Source organism: Coffea arabica, chromosome 2c, assembly GCF_036785885.1.
Source record: "Coffea arabica cultivar ET-39 chromosome 2c, Coffea Arabica ET-39 HiFi, whole genome shotgun sequence".
NCBI classification, from domain to species: domain Eukaryota; kingdom Viridiplantae; phylum Streptophyta; class Magnoliopsida; order Gentianales; family Rubiaceae; genus Coffea; species Coffea arabica.
The window spans coordinates 17,360,866-17,383,169 of record NC_092312.1 but is presented as its reverse complement, the minus strand read 5'-3'; the positions used below and the strand labels follow the sequence as shown (position 1 = coordinate 17,383,169).

Below are 22,304 nucleotides of genomic sequence, written 5' to 3'. Positions count from 1 at the left end.
GTAAAGTTTGCCTAAATAAGTTTTACAGTGTCTGAATTTCTTGCAAAAAAAAAAAAGCTCTAAATAGTCCTAATTAGCATTCTGTTGTTTCTTGATCATGTTGTATGTTTTCGAATTCTATTTAGCGTGTAATAATTGATAATGATTTATTCTATTCTTTCATGGTATTGACAGGCGAAAATCACACCAGAAGTGTGATAATTTTACTATAGACTCCTAATATTATCTCCCATAATTTTTGAATACTTTTTTAAAAATTTAAACTTTTGTCAACAATAGGCTGGTCACGCAAATAAAAACAAAGGGATTGGTCACATATCTCATTCTTTGCTCTAAGGAACTCAATTTAGCAAATTTCTTAGAATAATGGTGAAAAAATATAACAATGGAGGAACTTGGGTTTGTTTCTTTTTTTTTTTTGGGATATGAAACAACTCTATTCATTTTTTAAAAATAAATAAATTGGCCATCTTACGTTCATTAAAAAAGGGAAAATTTTTTTGTCACTGCACATGGATGTCCGCCCATTCTAAAGGGGAAGAAAAACAATTGTTCCATTCTTGCGATTTTTTTTTAGGGTTAAATATAGTAAGCCCCTTCACTTTACATTTAGTTGCACATTTGTGATTTTTTTGAAATGTAATTGTAATTTGCAAAGTTTATTTGTAGGAGTGGTTATGGGATTAGTTTAGTGATAAATATTTCTTATTTATAAAAATGTAAAATTGTATTCAAATAGTATACGAATGAGCATTTGTCTTTAATTAAGAAGTAAAAAAGATTTAAAATATAAATAATAAACTATAAACGGTTTATGAAGTAGATAGTGAGAAAATTTTAAATTTTAAATTTAACTGGTAATATAATTGGTTATAATCCACTACATTTTATGTATCAAAATAAATACAAAAAATCTTAAAACAAAAAATGAAAAGTTTGGAAGTCATTGAGGGCTATCTCCTGAAAACCACTCTGCAATTCATATCATATAGATATATAGATCATTAGTCCTAGACTCCTAGTAGTAGCATTTTTTAGACTCTACACCAAAGGTTCCATTTGGTCAACCCATTCCCTCGTACTCGAATGTGTTGAAATCCCCTGAGGATGAAGGCGGCGGATTCTTATTCGTCACAAAGGACCCTTTCATCCTAAGACGGTGCATGCTTTTCCAAAATTCAGAAAAATTCTACCATTATCCGAATGGGTTCAACAATTCCGAATCAGAGGCATCCCAGATTCGAAGAGTCAAGCGGGCCATCCTACTCCTCCACCAGTAACAGTAATACCTCCAAGAAGAAATGGTGGAATCTGATGCCTCTGATTGTGAGTTTAGTGGTGATTGCAGAGATCGCCTTTCTGGGCCGACTGGACGTGGACAAGAACGTTGACTTAGTCAACTCCTGGGCTGACTCCTTTTACCAGTATACGACGTCGTCGTCTTGGTTGTCTACCTCATCCACCACCACCACAACGCATATTCATATGGGCGACGGTGAAGATGAGGCAGACGCCGGGTTGACCAGTGTGACCGGCCACGATTTTGATCGGAAGAGCGGCTCCGAAGTGGAAAATACCTGTGAGGAGTGGTTGGAGAAAGAGGACTCGGTGGCTTACTCTAGGGATTTTCAGAAAGATCCCATCTTTGTAACTGGTGCTGAACAGGTTTTCCATTTTTTCCCTTTCTTTCATTAAAATTTTGTTATTTGATACTAGTAGTTAATCTGGAAATTTCTATTTTATGTTCAGAATTGCAAGGCTGCTGCTTAATAGTATTGATGAACTGGTGGATAATCTTTGTATAAAGTCCAAATTTTTGTTTGTTTATAGGGTAGGGTAGGGTCGGATAGGGTAGTGACACAACCTATTCTATGATGAGAAATTTAAAGAAGAGTAATTGTGAAGTAGGTTTAACAGATGTGCTATACCATAATTTTTGCTAAATTAAAGTTACAGTAGATTAATTTCAATAATTCGTTAGTTGTTGATTTTATTTAGAGCACTGAGTAGTTTTCCTGGTAGGTGTCCTATTATGATAATGTCCAAATTGATTTTAGAAAAATGTAAACAAACCGTATTAATGTAAAGGTGGGTGATGTTGTGTTTTGCACCATCACACGTGCCTTTAATCGCTATCCTGTTTTTAAAGCTTATTAATAATTTGAAGAAATGACAATTTTCTTTACTTGATGGAACATAAATTCTGAAATTTGTATTGGGTTATGTGGATTCTAGCATCCTAATACAGTAAAAATATCTTTCCTTTTGGTTTTGCTTGTTGGGTAATAATTTATTATGTGGGTCATGTATTTATTAATGTTACTTGCTTCAATTTAGGAGTGGAAGTCCTGTTCTGTGGGATGTAAATTTGGATTTGATAGCAATAGAAAGCCTGATGCTGCATTTGGTTTACCTCAACAAGATGGTGCTGCGAGCGTGCTTCGATCAATGGAGTCAGCTCAATATTATGCAGAGAACAATGTTGCTATGGCACGACGGTGGGTAAGAACTGACTATAGCATGTTCACATTTCATTGACCTTGTCTCTTTCATGTTGTTGAAAACCTAATTCTTGTTAAACGTTGCCTCGAGTTGAAACAGTTTTCGCACTAAAGTATCTTTGCTGTAAGTTGTATCCATTGTTTAATTTGAACAAGTTGCTTTGCATATTTAGATTCGCACATAAAACTACTAGGTGTCTCTCACTTGATGTTGTTGCTCTCTTTCTCTCTCTCGGTTTCGTATTTATGGTCCTGATGAACTCAATGCATTAGCAGGCTTTTGCTATGGGAAAATGCAAGAACAAATTGACTTTCTTGATTATCATGCTTGTAGAATAAGATGCTGAAGGCTGGAGCGAATTGTTAATTAAATATACCTTTTTAGTTGTAATTTGTCAAAGGACTTGTCACCCAACATCATAGAGCAACTAAGAATGTGACTGTCTTGATACTTGACGAGAATATAAACACATGCTTGTTCTTGCTGGTAGGATCATTAAAAGTGGTCTTTTGTAAAAGAATGGCACATTCTTGTTGCTTGATTGCATGAGAAAGATGGAATGCAAGGGTATATTCTTTCCCCATCTGTAGTTTTTTAATGTGTCATGAAATATCTTGTTAACTCTTTTCTTTCTATTTTGGATTGGGAGCTTGGTGGAATTGACAGTTTGTAGCTGCTAATTATTTCACCGTCCCCTCTGCTGGCCCCCCCCCCCCCCCCCCCCCCCTCATTTTTTTATTTTTGCCATTCTGGAATATGGCAACTGAGGTAAATGCACGGCACAAACTATTTGAGAAGACATTGGAAATGCTATTGTGCTATTAGCCTAGAGCTGCCATGCATCATAATATAGAAATACTGCTACTATTCTAAGGCTCTTTCTTGTATTTGCGGTAGAAATCTGTGAAAGAAACAAATAATGGAACTAATGATATATACTTGGAAAAGTTGTACCTTACTGACGCGTGGCTTATCCTGGTATACAACTTTAGTTTGTATTGATTATGATATAAATTCCCTCCATTTCTTGTGAACTTTTCTAGTTTCAATTATTCACGGACTGATAATATGTGGTTTTGTCATCATGCATCAGGAGGGGATATGATATTGTTATGACAACAAGTCTCTCTTCAGATGTTCCGGTTGGGTATTTCTCTTGGGCTGAGTATGATATAATGGCACCTTTGCAACCAAAAACTGAGAGTGCTTTGGCAGCAGCTTTTATTTCTAATTGTGGTGCTCGAAACTTCCGACTTCAAGCTCTTGAAGCACTTGAGAGGGCTAACATCAAAATTGATTCTTATGGAAGTTGTCATCGAAATCGTGGTGGAAATGGTGAGCATATTGCACTGTTAATGTTTTTGTCTTCTTATTGTCTTTAAGCTGAAGTCTGGTTCTTAGATACTGTGGGATTAATGGCCTTCTAATTATTTAAGCTATTAAAATTTCCTTGTTGGAGTTATTTCTGCTCTTTAGAAATACAGGAGAAGAGCCATTGCTTTCAATTGATATCTGGTTACTATTTTGCATCTAAGAAGTTTGCAGAAAATCTTTGTAGTGGATGTTAATGCTTTCATTTGAATAGATTGTATAAATGTTGATGCTAAATTGTTTCGTATTTGATAAGGTAGTGTTTTTGTGGAAATATGCTGCTGGCTGGCACATCTTATTGTTTAAACTTCAGTTATAATTTTGTGCAGTGGACAAGGTAAAAACGCTGATGCGTTACAAGTTCAGCTTGGCTTTTGAGAATTCAAATGAGGAGGATTATGTTACTGAGAAGTTCTTCCAATCTCTTGTGGCCGGTATGAAATATGTTGTTTTTCGATTCCTTCCTTCAAAATTCTTCCTTTTCAAGCTTCGAGATAGCACTTTCTGATGGAAATTAACTAGGTTTTCTTATACTTTTGTGGCATTGAGAAATGTTATTTCTCGGATGATTTCAGATGGAAATCTGAAGTAATGTCTTGTGTCTCATTTGTTATAGCTTTTAAAGAACAATGTAGTCCAAGTAATTGCTGTGGATGTGTGAAAAGAGCCTATATGTTGGGAATGGATTTCATATCTCATTGTTTTGCTAATGAAGGAGCTTTAACATGAACTTGTAGGAACTGTTCCTGTCGTTGTGGGTGCACCAAATATCCAAGATTTTGCTCCTTCTCCTAGCTCTGTGTTACACATTAAAGAGCTAAATGATGTTGATTCGGTTGCCAAGCATATGACATATCTTGCTGAAAATCCTGGTGCATATAATGAATCATTAAGGTGAGTATCATTTGTATATAGGCCAGTCTTTTAGTAGACTTTCGTATACATCATCTTGGTTAGTATTATGTTGCCTGTTCTAGTTAAAGATTATGGTACAACTTCTCTAATGGGCTCGCAGTCAGTTTCCTCTATTACTTTTTTCTGCTCATGTCATTGTCGATTGATATCAAAATTTACTCTTTTGCTGCTTGTATTACATGTGGAAATTTAATTTTCTACCCACTCCGCAGTTTGAGGAAAATTTGAGTCTACTTTGTAGGTGGAAGCTTGAGGGCCCATCAGATTCTTTCAAGGCCCTTGTTGATATGGCTGCAGTTCATTCTTCTTGTCGTCTATGCATTTTCTTGGCAACAAAAGTTCAGGAGAGAGAAGAGAAAAAAGTAGAGTTTAAAAAACGGCCATGCAAATGCACCAGAGGCATAGAAACTGTCTATCATGTATATGTTCGCGAAAGAGGGAGGTTTGAGATGGTGTCGATTTTTCTAAGGTATTCTTTTTGACCTATTGAGTTTTCGTCGTAGAGACTGAAGATTGTCAGTCCACTGTACCTGACTTTGTGGGTGGATCAGGAATGTGTTTGTCGTCTTAGATGAACAAGTCGATGAATTTGGATTTTCTTTCTTACTTTACCCCAAATGCATGTTTATTTTGTCGTTTGACACCAATCCAACCCTTCCTGCATTCTCATTCTTGGACCTTTTTGGGCAGGTCATCCAATTTAACCTTGAAGGCATTGCGGTCCGCGGTGCTGTCAAAGTTCAAGTCTGCGAAACATGTGCCAGTTTGGAAACAAGAAAGACCAGAAAAGATAAGAGGAGATGATGGGCTAAAAGTTCACAGAATATATCCTCTTGGCATGACACAGAGACAGGCATTGTATGCCTTTACATTTAAGGGGGACAGTGAGTTTAGAAATCACATAGAAAGCAATCCTTGTGCTAAATTTGAAGTCATATTCGTGTAGATGGCAATTCGAGAATTCTGCTCAACTGTTAAGATTGTTCCGCACAAATTAACTTGGAAGGAGGGGAAAAAGGCATGTTTGACTCTGCATCTGTGCTGCAAATTTTTATTCCCCAGACGTAAAGTGGGAAGGGAGAGAGTGGGGAGAAAAAAGGGGGCAAGAAGAAATCAACAGCTTCAGATTTACTTGCCTAGTTGCATATCAGCATGTGTATTTGAAAGGCTTTCGCGACTTAGATGTACTACTGCATATTAGGACATATATATATATATATGTGATATAAAAGAAATAGGCAGTTGTTGCTTATCTTCTGCCTTATTAACCGTCGATTGGGCGGACAAAATCACACGACTTCAAAAAGGATATTTTGCACGAAGGTTTTGCCAGTTTTTAAACAGGATGATGAAGGCTTAATGATTGCCAATTCATCAAAGTATTATCAAAACATAATTGATTGACAATTATTTCGATTCAAAATATAGCCAACTGTTGGAATGAGTGGTACTTAATATCCAATTAACTTAAAGAGTTACTACTATATATAATCAGTCAAATATTTAAATTGCATACTACTACGTACAGATTTTTCAATGTGTGTATACAATAATAAGCATATGGATGCAAACACCTGCAAAATGCAAAAGAGATTTAGTACAAAACTTTGAATTTAATTAAATTTGATTTGTTGAAAGTCACACTTGCTACGAAGTTTGGATGTAAGTAAACTGAATGTGACTTACTGAACATCACATTCAGTATGAATTCTTGATTTTAAATAAATTTGATATTGTGAAGGTCACATTCGACAAAAATTTTTAGGTTTAACCTGATCCTTAAACTTTGAATTCAATACAAAATTTTGAATTTAACTTAATTTGATCCGTTAAAAGTCATGTTTACGACAAAATTTTTTATTAACTGAATATGATTTCTTGGGCACCACACTGATTACAAAATCTTAACTTAACCAACGTAGTTATTTTGAATATCACATTCAGTAAAAAGTTTTTGCGTGTGATTTAATTTAATTTTTTGAATTTGCATTCAAACACAAAATTTCAAATTTAACTGAATTTAATTTTTTGAGATTCACAGTCGGTACAAGTTCTTAATTTTAATGAGATTTCTTGAACGTTGCTGCATTCAATATAAACTCTTAATTCCAACTGAATTGATATTTTGAAGGTCAAATTCAATAAAAAAAAATATTTAGGTGGAATTTTTGATGCCGCAACACTTTCGATTAATAAAAACCAATAAATGTTGCTAGTTGTATTTTGATGCCAAAAATTGGAGTAACCCACATATTTTTAATTTAACTTAGAAAAGAACGCGTGACTAAACTTATTAGCGGAACATCCTTGCGCGGTGGCAGGGCTTTGGCGTTTTGGGTTTTGGATATTGGTATCGGAACACCTCACTCCTGGAGGAGTAGTACAGCTCCTCCGCCGCCATCCGGCAGCCGCCGTCCGCTGTTAACAACTTGGGCGACCACCACTCTGTCCTACTATCTCTGCGAAAAATAAAAGTTAGCAAAAGATAAGGAAGCACAAAATAATGTGGTATCTATGCGTATTTTACCACAGGTTGCTGGACTACAGAAGGCCGGAGGTGGAATCTCTAGCAGACCTCTTTGGGGCCTTTGATAAAGAAACCGACCCACAATCGAAGTCGCTTGAGTGGAGGCTTCCAGAGGACCACCACCCTGATTCTCCCTTCCATTTTGTTAATCTCCCATCTGAACAAATCGCCTGCAATATAGCCAATAGAAGTAAGCAACAAGGCATCTCCTTTTGTTCGTCTAATACATTCTTTTGTTTATTATTTACTATATTTACCTCCAATTATTTTTGTTAGTTTGATAATTTATTGTGTTTTTTCTTTGGGGCCTTCTCGTAGTAGAAGGGGAAAAGAATACTGGAATCTTGCTGCTTAAACTGAAGTGGCTGTAATAGCTGTTGCGCTTGAATATATTCTCCTCATAATATGTTGTTTGCAGTGGATGGTATGTTTTTGTTAGCTTGCTTTTAAGAAGAAGAGTAAGTTTTATAGCTAAAGAAAATTAGACTAAAATTTTTCTTTTCAATTGGTTATGGGTACTGCCGAGTTTTTATAGATCTTCATTTAGGTTGTAGAGAAGCACGGTGTCCAGACAAATGTTAATATGCTAGTTGACAACAGCCCCTACAGCTAATTCGTTGATAATCTTTGTTCTGGATTGTTATATGCGCCTCATCATTCTTGTCATATATGCAATTTAATATCCGTATCCTTGCATGCTTCTCATTTCTTGCATAAAAGCAGAGAATATTTACTCCATTTGAAGGAGTTAACCGTGATTGTTAAGGAAGTTGAAAATCATGTTATATCTTGGGATTGTTTAACTAGACATTGACTCAGATCAGAATTTTCCATAAATATCCATTTTTCCTTTTGGTTGGAGCTCAATTTAGATTTTCCTGTGATTCAACACAATCATTTCCTTATTGTCAATAGTCACCTTGAAGCGTGAATGAGTATATGACGAATTGAAGTCTTGGATGTTTAGGCATTCTTGTAAAGGGGATTTATGAGCTCTGGGGTGAAGGAAGTAGCTTTGAGGAGCTGGAAGAGGCTATAAAAAGTTGTCCAGATGAGCAGAAGTTGCCATACCTTACATCTGAAAGCACATTCAAGATTACTGTGGACAGTTTTGGGAAAGTTGTTAGCTTTCAAGAGCAGAATGATCGTATTCAACAGCTCTCTTACATTCCATTTAAGGTTTGGTTATCTCCTTTTCTATTTGTATAAGGATCTGATCCTCTCCTTTTTCTGTTGCTTAGATTATCTGTTGTTCATGTCAGATGATACCTTGCATGGCTTTTAATTTGGATTATTTTGATAGATGGTAGACTATGCTACGAATTTTTTTTGGTTCTTTGAACTAGCCTTACTTCTGCATGCTTCCTGTTGGAAGATAAGATTGTAGCTATTTATGATATCTTTTTTGTTTTCTTAAAATTCCTTTTTCCTTTTTGCCTTCCTTTTCTGAAAATCGTAACTTGTAAGAACAATGTGAAAGGAACTCAGACATTATGAAATCTCCAACATTGATAAGTCCGCAAGGTTGCCTCCCCATATGCCAAACAGTTGTGAAGCTGTATCTGTGTATCCCTTTCTGATTGTCTCATTATTAGGGGCACAACATAGTGCATTTCCCCCCATCATGAGTATGATGTCAAAGTTATTTTAGGAATTTTGGTTTCACAAAGTGTATTCCTGATTGATTGGAATTGCAAAGTAAATTTTAGTATTTAAAAGTGGGTAGGTGTTCTAATATCTTGCAAAGTGGTGCTGGGTGCTACTTTTTGACTATTGCAGTTTCCGGTTAAAAGGAAAAGTCTCATGCAGTCTTGTGTCTGAAATTGAGTTTCAGGTGTTTCATCTGCTCCATGGTCTTACTTTCTCTTCTGTTTCGTTGATACACCAATCTTGGATAAATTGCTCTGTTTTGCCTTTAAGAATCTCGATGTACTGATAACTTTCCTATCTCGTTTCTCTAATGTTTTGGGAAAGAAGGGTATGATAGTGGGTACCAGCAAGTACATAAAATTTTCTTGGTCTAGCATTACTTTTGTGTTTCTTTTTCTGCATTAAGCTATGGTGGTAATTGTGAGACCTGTAAAGGTTACTGTCATCTTTGGACATACGTACAGATCTTTGCATAGTCCCTCTTAATGTGGTGAAAGGATCATTGTTCATAGAAGTTGCCAACTTTCTTCCTCTTTTTTTTTTTTTTGGGGTGATAGTTCCTGTTGTTAGCAGATGCTAAGTGACCTTGGTTCTTACAGGGTCAGGTCAATCTAAGCCACCCTGATCACAAGTTCTGGCTCATGGAAACTGATAATTACGGATCTAACAATGGGCTTCCTCCCATTTTCCGCAGAAGAATTTTTTTTGGTCGAGAGATTGGGGCTGCAGATAGGAAGCTTCTGCCAACTTACCAATTAAAAAGCCGCACTTACCTTGGTCCCACAGCCATGGATGCAGAGATGGCTTTCCTGATGGCCAATCAAGCACAGGCCAAAACTGGGAAACTTGTCTATGATCCTTTTGTTGGTACTGGAAGCATCCTGATTGCTGCAGCTCATTTTGGAGCAATGACAATGGTGTGTAATTTTATGTGCACTAAAACTTCTGTTACTAGGCTTTGTTTCGCATAACATTTCTGGTTGAATACCTTACATTTGGTTGAAAAAATTAAGATTTCTTTTGCTTTTGCGTGCCATTAATGTGAATTTCTCAGGGTGCAGATATCGATATTCGCGTAGTTCGTGATGGTCGTGGTCCTGATTGTAATGTCTGGACCAATTTCAAACAGGTTAAGATACGGAAATTGACTTTCTATTATTATGATTATTATTTTTATCTTGTTTTATGCAGTCAAACTTTGTACTTCAACATTTTTTTTGTGAATACTTACAAAGTAGTGCTCATCTATATGGCTTTCGTAGCAGTATGGATTGCCCATGCCAATTTCTCTGTTGAGGGCAGACAACAACCTCCCGCCTTGGCGTCCTGGACTAAAGGAGGTAAGTAATCCTGGTCAAGGACAATAAATGACAGTTTTTCCCCCTTCTCCAGTTAAAAGAGCTTGAAACAAATCTGGTACAAGGATTAGCTTAAAATGTACCACTGTAGTCCACCAGCATATCAATAACTGTGTGGGATGAACTACTTACTCCTGGAATAGATTAAGCAAGGACTTTCATGTGACATTTTATCCTTAAAATCTTTTGTTTTCCTCTTGACCCACAAGTCCTAAGAAAATGCTAAGGCTGGTAGTCTTTGTCATGGCTAAACTTCGCATGTCCTTCTATCCCTCCAGCATTATAGAGAAGACTAAATTCTCTTCCATCATTACCTGGATAGCAGACAATGAACAAAACATATTTCTCTTGGTGGTAAAGTCTCAGATGTAGAGTTAAAATATCTGCCATCCACTGCTGTTTTGAAGCAGAGGAGTTGTATTAACTTGTGAATGCATTCTCTTGCTTTTAGTCAAGATTTATGAATACAAGAAGTAAGATAGCTTTATTTGGCAGGGACAATGGAATTGTATTATATATCCTATGTCTGAGCTAAATGGAATAGGGTTTCCCTGTGTAGTAGGGTGGTCCTAGTAATAGAACCTAGTAGCTGGTCGCCTTGGAGTTTGGCATTAAAAAAGAAAAAACAAAGAAGCTCCTGCCTGTACGTTTATGCACAGCATTTTTCATTCGTTAGACTTGTATGCCCGTGATTGTGTTTGGGCATGTTCTTTGCCTGCATGGTTTATGAATTTCGTTATGCTTCTTTTAGGTGTTTGATTGTATAATATGTGATCCTCCTTATGGAGTTCGTGCTGGGGGCCGTAAATCTGGTGGCAGAAAGCTTTTGAAAGGGGTAGTGGGCCCGTATACAGTTCCTGATGACAAAAGGAATGACCACATACCTTCCACTGCTCCTTACAGCTTAGTGGAGTGTGTACACGACTTGCTTGACCTTGCTGCTAGGATGCTTGTAATGGGTGGAAGGCTTGTGTACTTCTATCCTGTACTGAGAGAGGAAGACACAATTGATACCAGTTTTCCCGAGCACCCATGTTTGAAAATGGTTGCAAGCTGTGAGCAGATCCTAAGCTTCAGGTACAGTCGTGTGTTGTTAACCATGGTGAAGATTGCGCCATATACAGATGATATTGCAGAGGCCGCTAGAATCAAACATTTGGAGTTCAGGGAAAACCATCTCAAGTGGTTGGAAGATGGCAATCTTCATTCAGCCGTCTTTAGTCCGCTTGACTTGCAGCTTAATGCTGCAGGGGGCACAAAATTGAGCAAGGAATCAAAGCCAAAATATAGAGGCAAGTATGTTTAAGATATTAAGATCTCCAGCAGCTATTTTGTATTGGGCTGCTTGGTCTCCACATTTTAATATAGCAATTCAATGTATTTGACTGATGATGATATATGTCATGTTTATTCTTAGTTGGAGAAACAAGCGGAGTAGTAGCCGAGACACTACTATTTGTAGTCTTTTTCATTAGTTTGATAGAACATGTCGACTATTTATTGTCGCAAAGCAGGGTTGCTCTTACAATGGAAGGTGGAGCACCTCACTTTATAATTTATGTACAAGAAGAGGCCAGGTTTAATGAAAATGTTGAAGCTTCATTTAAACAGAATATGATCCTGAATCTACCAGAAATGTGTGTACCCACCAGGGGGTTCTCAAGGGGTTATATTAAATGAAACTATAATATGAAGCTGGTTTAGAGTAACAGCTAGCTGTTTGGATGGTAGGAGTCCGTACGAGGAGTACATACATAAAATGACATTAATTGCTGAACTGCTAATGAACCGTTGTGCAGTTCGATAACGGTTGTGCGTACAATTCGTCGACGGCCGACAAACTTTTCTTTTTCAGCCCCAAAAGGACTACCAAAATTTAGAGACTCGCAGCCTTTTTCTACCCGGAAATGGATACATTATGCATTTCCAGCTCTTGCAGTTGAGGTTAAGTTACTAACACTCAGAGGCCCTGGATTCCGATTTCTATTTTCATTACCAGCTTCTTAAACTCAATTCTCCCCCTCCTTAAAAGGGGGGCGGGGGGGGGGGGGGGGAAAAGAGCTCAAAATACAGTACACATACACCACATGATATACTTGCACATACTATTTTTGGTTACGATACTCCATGTTTACACTTCTTGAGCAGAAGCAGCTTTTTCTTTTTCTTTTTTTTTTTTTAAAAAAAAGGGGGCTGCTGTAATTCATTGACATGAGTAGGAAATGAGACGTTACGAAGCCAAATTAGAATTCTTTAATCCAAATTGCTGGCTACTTTACGTTGGTGCAGCGCAATTAAAGTTTTTTTTTTTTTTTTTTAACGGTACTGATAACATTTTTATAACTTAATAGTTTAATCCTAATCCAGGGAAGAGAGGAGGCTAAAAATACTGTGCATAAGGGACTAATAGGTATAAGAACGTATTAGATCAAAGGGGTGTTTTGACACCTACTTTGAATGAATTTTTTTTTCACTGCAGTGGTAGACTTCGAACCTCTAATCTACTGTCCAAAGAAGAATCTTAATCCGCAGAGGAATCTAAGCTGAGTGGTTCAGTGCAATCAAAATTGATTTGCATGATTTCTAACGTCGTCGGCTTCTTGCAAGACAAAAGAGTTTAGTGTTTGTACGTTTCCAACTGGATTCTTTTTTGTCTAAATCTTTTCTAGAATGGATGTCCCGATGAATTTGTCTACGTAATGGACATTTTTTCACTTCACAAACGCTGTCCATCTCAATGATTGCCAAAGCCTCAAAAAAAGCTGCAGGGTGTACAGCATGATTGGAGGGAGTCAGAGCCCCAAACTGTCTGCCGTATTTTCGGGAATCCTAAGGAGTCTCAAAGTTTATTTTATTTTATACTCACTCCACTTTTGCTTGGCTAATATAGGCCGATAGGGTTACGAGTGCAATTCTGGGTATCAGGAACTGGGAGCAACACGACCTTTTTCCAGCGCTGTACTTTTTGTTTCGTGGGAAAACATTCCGGATCATCATTGCTGCGACTTTGCCCACGAACACTTGTTTAATTTACTCACGTGCTTGGTACATTTTGTGTTAAATTAAAAAAGAGTTTTAGCGAACTGGAAAATTAAATTTTGGTGGCAACTAAATAGATGTGGTATATATAGAAATATCGGGTTTGTTTGGGCAGTAGATTATTTGGTCAACTATATTTGCTGACATCACCATTATAATTTCCAATACAGCTTTTTATCTTCCCAATTATCTTTTTATCTCACATACATCACATCACAAAAAGTGCTACAGTAATTATTCCAAATAATATTTCAAACAATACCCTACCCAAACAAACCCGATATCATTATTCATGTTGCAGCACTAGTTTTTAACTTTGTGTCACGCTTGATTTTAGAGTCTACTCAGGAAAAATGATTTTAAAATATGATATGCCTATGCCATAGACACAAATATGAGATGTCTAAAAATCAAGGAGAGTTGGACTTTCATTTAATTTATTTCTATTTTATAAATTGTGGCTCAGAGTAGGATTTTCCCTTTTTTTTTTAATTTTTAACCGTAAAAAATGTGCACACGTAGCTTCCTACCAACAAATTGACATTTAATTGCTCATTTTGGATAAGGATAAAACTCCGAAACTGAATTTAGGAACGGACGACAAAATCCTGACACCTTAAGAACAGGAAGAGTGTTGCTCCCACAAAAGCAGGATTCATGACTTTCTAGCTGACAAGGGGTAGGAACGGTTTTGCAGGCGATTTTGTGCATTTTACATACTATATAATTTTATTTACACACGACGTAATTTTATTTGCACAACGTGTAACTTTAATATAAAATTTTGTGGATTCCACACGTATTGTGAATATCGAGATACAAGAAGTGATATGAACCGCACATTTTTTTTGACCAAAATCTGGCCGTGAACAGCTCGGGAGCTGTCCTTCTGCCTCTCATCCCTTTCTAGCCATTCAATATTCTAAAACAGCAAATCCTTCTCTCCATGAAAAGTGTTACGCAACGTTCTAGCCATTCAATATTCTAAAGCACCAAATCCTTGTCTTCTAAGATTTCTCGTATACTTTTCTAGGACTTTCTAGTGAAAGAATCTGCTAAAGCTTTTCTAATGAGAGTTTCTTGTATTTAGGGTTTCTTAATAAGAGACTTCTTACTCCTAGAGTTTTTTAAGGGTAATTTTTTTAAAGTGATCGGAGAATCTTCTCTTTTAGGATTTTTAGTGAGAATTTTCTTGTAGTTTACGTTTTTTTTTCTTTGCCAAGTTTCAAAGTTGTTTACTAGATTTGAAATTTCTGAGATCACAACTTGACGTACGGATTTCAAACAGTTGAACAGTAAATCAAGTAAGAGAAGACATGCACAGATGTTTCTTTATTGGGTTCAAAGAGATTGATATCATTTGAAATGGATTGGAGATTTCATTATGTAAATAATATTCGTTATTTTCTCAAATCTGGTGTGTATGTATGTAAGTCATAGAAATTTTGTTGTTGTTGTTTTTCTAACATGTCTGATGATGTGTTTCCTACCATTATTGCTGATCTCATGAATGAAATTATGATTTTTTATAAATAAATAAACATGAAAAGTACATATAGCTGCAAGCAAGAGAAAGCGAAAACAAGATTCGGAAAACCGCGGAAGATTGGTGCAACGCAGCAACGTGAAGAACACAGTCGCCTAGAATTGACAGCGGCTATAGTGCCAAGAACTACAAATTAAAGTGGGTATCATCTTCTCTATGATGGACTAAACTAGCTTTTTCAGTTTTTCTTTGAAAAGTTGCATTGCAGAATATTGGGAAGCAAGTTACGTGTACATTTTTGTTTTCTTTTAGTGGTCATGTCCATCAAGCAACAAAGCAGTTCAAGCGAGACAATAATGACAACAGATTTTGGATATGCCTCGTCACCGCGAGATGGTTGAGAATTTCCCACCAGAAGGACTCGTTATGCAGGTGTTCCCATCACAAGAGCCCAGTTGGACTATATCAATTTGATGCTTATAAAGCTAGTGATAAGTTGATTGACCTTATCTGGACCTTTACATTTTTCCTGTTTCTTTTCCAGCTCCTGTGTCTTACAAGACATTGGGGTTGAATGACATGATCGAGTAAGACCCTCGATGAGTAAGACATTGGTTTGTTGGCTAAGGTTTGTTGCCTGAACTGAGCATACATATCATATATAGACTTCCAGTTTTCTTCAAGCTTGGCTCCATATGGATGGACATTAATTCCAAGTCGAGCTTTCATGGTTTCAATCTCCAATGTAGGCTTCAACTCGAGTTCTATCTTTCATATTTGGAGTATTATTACATTGATTTATCATATCAAAATTTAAAAATAGTTCAAATTTGTGATGAAAATCCTGTCGTATATCGATCACCTCCACACATTAGTGATTCCAACTTTGAAACAAGAAAGAAGAAATCGTTTGAAGAATTCTGAGTGGGATAAACAAAAGAACCTCTTGTTAACTTGAAAAGAAGTAGAAGTGCAAAAAAATGTATCACCACCATCAGTCGATCGGTTCGTGATGTTAGTAATAAGATTTTAGACTACTTGATGTTAGTAAAAAATGGCTCAAAGATCGAGTTGGACTTTCCCACGACGAATTTATTTGATAGCTCAGATATTATTATTCATGATATTGATCCGATTCAAAACCATCGAGAGGTAATTCATTCATTGAATTTACAGGCGAAAGGTTTAACATCTCTATGGGATTAAATCCCGAGTTATTGCGAAATAAAAAAAAAGATTAGATTATGGAAGTAAATATTCTTGCATTTATTGCTACTGCACTATTCATTCCAGTTCCTACGGCCTTTCTACTTATAATTTACGTAAAAACAGTCAGTCAAAATAATTAATTTGCTTATTAATAACTAAGCACATTGTTTCAACTACCCTTTCAGTTTCAGTAGTTGAGTTATAAAGAAAAGAATCTACAAAATATTTCCTAGAGGCGCCAGGTTGATTTTGGTTTTTTTTTTTTTTTTCCCGTTACACTTTCTCAATTGCATTAAAACTGAAACATGTAATTCTTATCTCATGTAGTAACAGACATTCACAAATAAAACTGAGTTTTAGATGCAATACCGCTTCTAATCATGGGCGAAAGATTTTGTTTGCCTTCGTACGTTAGTGGTTTCTAAGGCACCGCGTCTGATGGCCTGCAACCCCACAAACATCCCATGAAAAAGCCAACGGCAGTGGTGAATTCATTTATTAGCAAGTCAGCTTGTAAGGTGCAACCCCACATCTCTTTTACTTTTGTTGTTCGGATTATAGTTTTTTAATAACTAAAAAAACTAAAATTCATAATCAATCAAAGAGTAACTCTTATTGATTTTGATTATTCTTTACAGGCTTGTTCCCAGTTGATTGTTTTAACTGCATATAGATTTTGGTTATGAATAATTAGAAATTGAGATGTTCTCGATTGCTCTTACATTCACATTACAGATTTTTTACGGCCAAAAAAGTTAGCATTCGTATAATCATTCAAAAAACAGAATTTGCTGATTCTGATTATTTTCTATAATCAATTTTTTGCAAAATCTAGAACAACTGAGAACAAGCCCAATTGTAATGTTATTAATAATCGTAGATTGATTGCAAGTAATGCATTTTATGACTAAACAAATAATTGTGTGATCTTCCGCAGATACTACATTTGACACAATCCAGCGTCATCCTGATTTGATAATTCAATAATCCTGTACTTGTTATGATATTCTCTCATTTGCGTAAAAAAAACACAATCGGAAAATCTCCCTTTATTTACCTGAAACACCGACATCGACCCAAAATTGGAAGAAAGAAAGAGAAAAGAGAAAGCCGACCAGAAAAGAAAAAGAAAAAAAACTACTTGAAGTAGCAAAAAGATTTAGACAAATGCAGGCAGAGGGATGTTTTGGCGCCCTTTGGACAGGGCAAGAATAGTGAAACGAGGAGCCGACGACTTGCCAAAACAGAAGACTCCTGTGCCATCACGCCTGTGCCTTAAAATTAAATGTACGAGTCAAGAGTCAAGAGTCAAGACCCGCCCGCACAGGATCGATAGTACCAGTGCATTCCGGTGAGGCGGCAATCAACCACAGAGATTTCAACACGTGTCGTGTTCAGCTTTCTCTGATTGGGACTACCTACCACCACCTGATACCTGAAGCGGACTTCACATTACCACTCCTCGCTTATTAGAGCTTCTCCGCTCCGGTCCCATTCTCCCGAAGGTTCGTGTCCCCGGGGAGTTAGGAGTTAGGACGTCACGTAATCGCCATCTGATCTAGAACGCATGAGATCCTACGGGCTCTACTCCTACACCGCCGATGCAATCTGGTCCCCATCACTCCCACGTGAATGACCACGCCACAGCGCCGTCTTTCTGATACGGCATTAAAGGCGTTGCGACACTCCAGCCTGTTGTCTTGCCCAATAATGTGTAGTTCAATTGCCCAATAATTGAACAGCAGGCATGTGGCTAGCTACCCTAATAGAGGACATCCGCGAGCTAAGTAAGATGTTTCACAAATGCTCCTTTTGCATAGGAAAATATAAAAGAAATGATCTAAATTGTTTGTTTAGCGCTCAAGCTTTGAGCAATTATTTTGATGTAGAATGGGTTAACCCCAATCTATTGTGTTAAATGCACGTTGTAAAGCATCGAGCAAGTCTCGCTTGTGTATATTTTTTCAATCAATATAATCCTATCGTTTCGATAAAAAAAAAATTTGCCTAATAATTGTTATCGTTAGGGAAAAAAAAATTTGTTAAATTTTAAGAAAAATATATAAATGTGAGAGACAGTCATAGTTATTAATATGCGTGTGTAATACCAGATGCAATTAAGGAGCTTATTCAAAACATAGAGCCTTTTGAAAATTGGATTAATTTTGTAGTATACATTAATACTGATAGATTTATAACATATAATTTTAATTTTAAAATGATAACATTGCCAATCACCATTACCTGACCCGGTGGGAAAGATATTAACTGTTCACAATATTATCAAGTTTCATCTAGTATTTTATCAAACTTGATATTTTTTTCCCTCCAAAATTATAGTACAAGATTAAATTAGAAACTCACTATTCAATTATATACGTCATGCTAACTCCATATTTCATTAGTAAAATTGAATCATTCTCATCGGGTAGAACAAAAATTTTATTTTATTTTTAAAATGCAGTAAACACGTTTCCTCTTGTTCACCTTTTGCTGTAGTTTTATTTTTGAGATAATTTCAAAAACATTATCTAAGGTTTTTCATAATATCACTCAGTTCTCTTGAAATTTTTAAAATCTCACATACCTTCTCTGTCAATTTGACAAGACTAAATATTCATATCAAATGTCATAAATTGACAATATTACCCTTGTCCTTAATAACTGATTAGCCAAAAAGCCAAATAAAATAAAACTTTAAACAAAAATATGTAGATTGCAAATTGTTATCTAATAATAGTCCATATTTATCTATATCAAAATTGTGGGAGGATCGCAAATGACGCAGATAAATTAAATCTAGTCAAAGTTAGCTACTTAGGAGGATTTGGTGAGTAATTAATCACCTTTAAAAATTTCGTGGATAGTTATAAGGAAGTCAATAAATTTTTTTTTGAAAATATGTCAAAATACATGATATAGTTTGAGTTGTGCTAAAAACTAAAATAATCTCTATATGCATAGGATTCGTAATATAAATTCTACTTATAGAAAAAAACTTTATAAGCAAGTCAAAATTTTAAAAAATAAAAATTGATCTAATGACCAAATATATATCTAGGAATATCCCTTTTTTTGGTTAAACATTGTGCATTATATTAAGCAATAGTTGTTGTATATGTACAAAATTACTCATTATTGCATTTATAACTTCTCACATTTTCATCTTTTTTCTTATTTTATTTTTTGTTGTTGTTGTAAGCTTCACAAGTAGGATAATATAAGGGTAGTGTTGAAACAAAAAATTTAACTTTCTTGCATTTCCCCCAAAATGGGTTAAAATGTTATAAAAAAATGTCAATCCAAAACCTAAGAGGTACTGTATGATATTTTAAGAAACCATTTAGGGAGGTATCTGATATTATCCCTTTATTTTTGTTAACAAGATGGAGGTAGAAAATGCAAGAATCTAAATTTCACGAGATATAAACTATCAATTATAATTGGGTAGTAAATTATCTCAAATAATATTTCGATTGTATCATAAACACATTTTTCAATCCATCTTTTTATATTTCCAACCACCTTTTGATCTCACATACATCACATCACAAAAAGTGCTACAGTAATTACTCCAAATAATATTTTAAATAATACTCTATCCAAACAATATTGTTGGTAGGATTGAGATTGAAACTCCAGACCACTTATTTTTACAGGCTTAACATTAATTCAGCTTACCCATATCATGGTTTTAGTGATATAGTTTGAAGTACGCGTGCCATTCTCAATCTATCTTCATAATTAATTTAAACCTAATAACAATCAGTTTAACTGAATGTTTCAGTTACTGTAAGTATTTTTTCTAGTAAGAGGTTTTAAATCCAAAATCTTCTATTTACAATTTCTTCTATTATCACTAAAACTCTAACTGACAGTAAGTTTAGACCTCGATTGTATTGTATTTTTTTTTTTTTTGTAAAAATATTTCACTTTGTATTTAATTATCATTTTTATTTTACATTTATCACATTTCAAACAAGTATTACAGCTAATCTACGATTTTGCTTAAAGCTCGAATGGTTATTCATTTGCTAGAAAGCTCGATTCATTGTTTAACTATAGTCATGTTAACTATTTTTCTACCTAAATAAGTTCATAATAAGCCTTTAGTAAAACCTATTTTTTCGTGATGTTAGCCCCTAACTTCTTTTGGTCACAGCTTGTCAAGCATTTGTTTTGAGCAAAATATGCTTAATTGGTGAAAATCAGACCTTTATTACTTAGGACCGACATGGTGAAATTGAGGCAGTTTGGGTCTAAACCGTTTCATTGAAACTTCAAATCAACATATCGAAGACGCAACTTAATTTCCCCGATCCACAAACGAGCATTGTGCTAATTAACCAGTATCATATATGTATCAACCAAATCCAGTACTCGTCCGACTCTGGAGCATTGAGAATGTGGGAGTTCCTTTTGTCTTGTCTCAGCTTTCCTACTTCCTGCTGATAATCGTAGGGCCAAAAGACAAAATACCCATCAGCTGGAACCTCACATTTTACTTCTCTCCGAATTCTACAATTTGGCGTAAACCCTATATATTCATCAACGTTAGTTTTAGCAACAAATTAATGTTAGGATTGAGCATTCAAACACTTAAACTTCTAAATGTGTTGGCTCTGATTTAAAATTACACTCATCTTTTGGATCACTTCTGCCATCAGCGTACCCAAATTACTGTCAGACGACTTCAAATTTACTTCACAAATCAAGTAATTTTTCGTATCAACAATTTAATGCTGTTACAACTTATAAAAGAGTATACATTATTAGCTTATTCACCACGGTTGGTATCATCAATCAAATAAGATATATAAATGAGAGGAAAAATATAAACGACCTTGTTTGGGTTGCGAGTTTTCATAAAAAAAATTCTCTCTGCGCATTTTTCAATTTCTTTTTTATCTCACATATATAATATCATTACAGTGCATTTTTCTACAAAATTTTCAAAAACTCACAATCCAAATGACCTTATTCATATCCCTTTGGGAATGGGAAAGTTAATTCTGATTTGAAGAGAGACATTTAAATTGATAATACGTCTTAGCATCTATAAATTTTTTTTGCTTGCATCTTTAACTTGTTGTCTAATTAAGTTGTTATCTCACATTTTTTTTAATTAAACAATGATAGGATGTTATTTCAAAAGACCTTTCAAATAGTCTTTCATCCAAACATGGGTGCTCTTTGATACAAAATTTTTTTTTGTCAAAATATTATTTTGCTTGTATCATAAACACGTTTTTTCAACATATATTTGTATATTTTCAATCACATTTTATTTCGTATATATCAAATATAAAAAGGGCTATAATAATTATTTTAAATATTACTCAATTCAAACACGCTCTAGGTTACAACATTGTCGTTGGCGTAAATGGTACAGCATCCCCCACAATGGCAATACCACTCCCGCCAGTGGTAGACTTTTCGGTTACTTTTTTTTTTTTTTTTCAATTGTCATCTTTACTCCTACTACAACTCTAACTACGATGAGGTTCAATTAAATCTACGGGGGAACCGAAGGGGATAGAACTACCACCGGACCAGACGGGTGCACTACGCACCCGTCTGGATTTGAAGCAGAGCCACAAGAGTGGCATTTTGGCGGGAGGCAAAGCATTAAGGGCTTGGTGGTGGCCGCTAGTCCAAGAGCCGGTGGTTCTAGACTTTTCGGTTACTCGTGAGCTTATCATTTAATTGCTGGAAGAGAGTATTTAGCAAAATTTCAATGAAAGCTAACACCGTGTAATTTCTGTTAAAATGATACTATCTACATGGTTCTATATGTAAAATCCAATAACATACCATAGTTGCAAGGAATCTGAAGTAAAAATGTAAAATCCGTTTAGCTAGAAAAGGAGGTCAAAAAAAAAAAAAAAAAAGGAAACAAACAAACAAGCAAACAAAACAAAAACAAGGTAGAAATATGCTTTCCTTTCTCGATCGCTTTTCATCCTCAAATTTTCTATCCGAACTCCGAAGTTAGCTCATGTTTATCTCAGGGTAAAACTTAAAAGTGGTCCAAAACTTTCTTTATCATTGGGTTATTTGTGAATGCAACAGTGCCATATTAACAGCTAGGAGGACTTTTCACCCAAATTTGGCAAAGCCCCTTTATTTAAATTCAGATCCATCTCCGTCCTTTTCCCCCTGCTCCTTGCCCCTCAATTTCTATATAAACCATAAACCTTCGCTATCCTTCTCATTGACTAGGCTATCATTTGGCAACTACCTTCGT

The 22,304-nt window shown here is 35.6% G+C and overlaps 2 protein-coding genes across 3 annotated transcripts; both read left to right on the top strand.

Moving 5' to 3' along the window:
- Positions 1-1,009: 1,009 nt before the first annotated feature.
- On the top strand, positions 1,010-6,077 carry LOC113726430 (glycoprotein 3-alpha-L-fucosyltransferase A). The gene is made up of 7 exons (XM_027250143.2): positions 1,010-1,665; positions 2,338-2,498; positions 3,596-3,837; positions 4,203-4,307; positions 4,611-4,767; positions 5,030-5,257; positions 5,479-6,077. Exons 1-7 carry the CDS (start codon positions 1,204-1,206, stop codon positions 5,732-5,734), a joined length of 1,611 nt encoding a protein of 536 aa, XP_027105944.1. The 5' UTR covers positions 1,010-1,203; the 3' UTR covers positions 5,735-6,077.
- Positions 6,078-7,033: 956 nt separating this feature from the next.
- On the top strand, positions 7,034-11,936 carry LOC113726429 (uncharacterized). Of its 2 annotated transcripts, none has more exons than XM_027250141.2 (6): positions 7,034-7,505; positions 8,283-8,494; positions 9,565-9,882; positions 10,020-10,094; positions 10,228-10,305; positions 11,075-11,936. In XM_027250141.2, the coding sequence occupies exons 1-6, from the start codon at positions 7,292-7,294 to the stop codon at positions 11,627-11,629; spliced, it is 1,452 nt and encodes a 483-aa protein (XP_027105942.2). In that variant the 5' UTR covers positions 7,034-7,291; the 3' UTR covers positions 11,630-11,936. The 2 variants fall into 2 exon arrangements, with proteins under 2 accessions (XP_027105942.2, XP_027105943.2); XM_027250142.2 differs by having other exon boundaries at positions 7,037-7,505; positions 10,231-10,305.
- Positions 11,937-22,304: the final 10,368 nt, after the last annotated feature.

Coding starts and splice junctions, on each gene's coding strand:
- LOC113726430 (XM_027250143.2), top strand. CDS start 1,204: ATGGGTTCAACAATTCCGAATCAGAGGCATCCCAGATTCGAAGAGTCA. Junction 1,666..2,337: donor TTGTAACTGGTGCTGAACAG/GTTTTCCATTTT, acceptor GCTTCAATTTAG/GAGTGGAAGTCCTGTTCTGT. Junction 4,308..4,610: donor CTTCCAATCTCTTGTGGCCG/GTATGAAATATG, acceptor ATGAACTTGTAG/GAACTGTTCCTGTCGTTGTG.
- LOC113726429 (XM_027250141.2), top strand. CDS start 7,292: ATGTGGTATCTATGCGTATTTTACCACAGGTTGCTGGACTACAGAAGG. Junction 7,506..8,282: donor CTGCAATATAGCCAATAGAA/GTAAGCAACAAG, acceptor TTGGATGTTTAG/GCATTCTTGTAAAGGGGATT. Junction 10,095..10,227: donor TCTGGACCAATTTCAAACAG/GTTAAGATACGG, acceptor TGGCTTTCGTAG/CAGTATGGATTGCCCATGCC.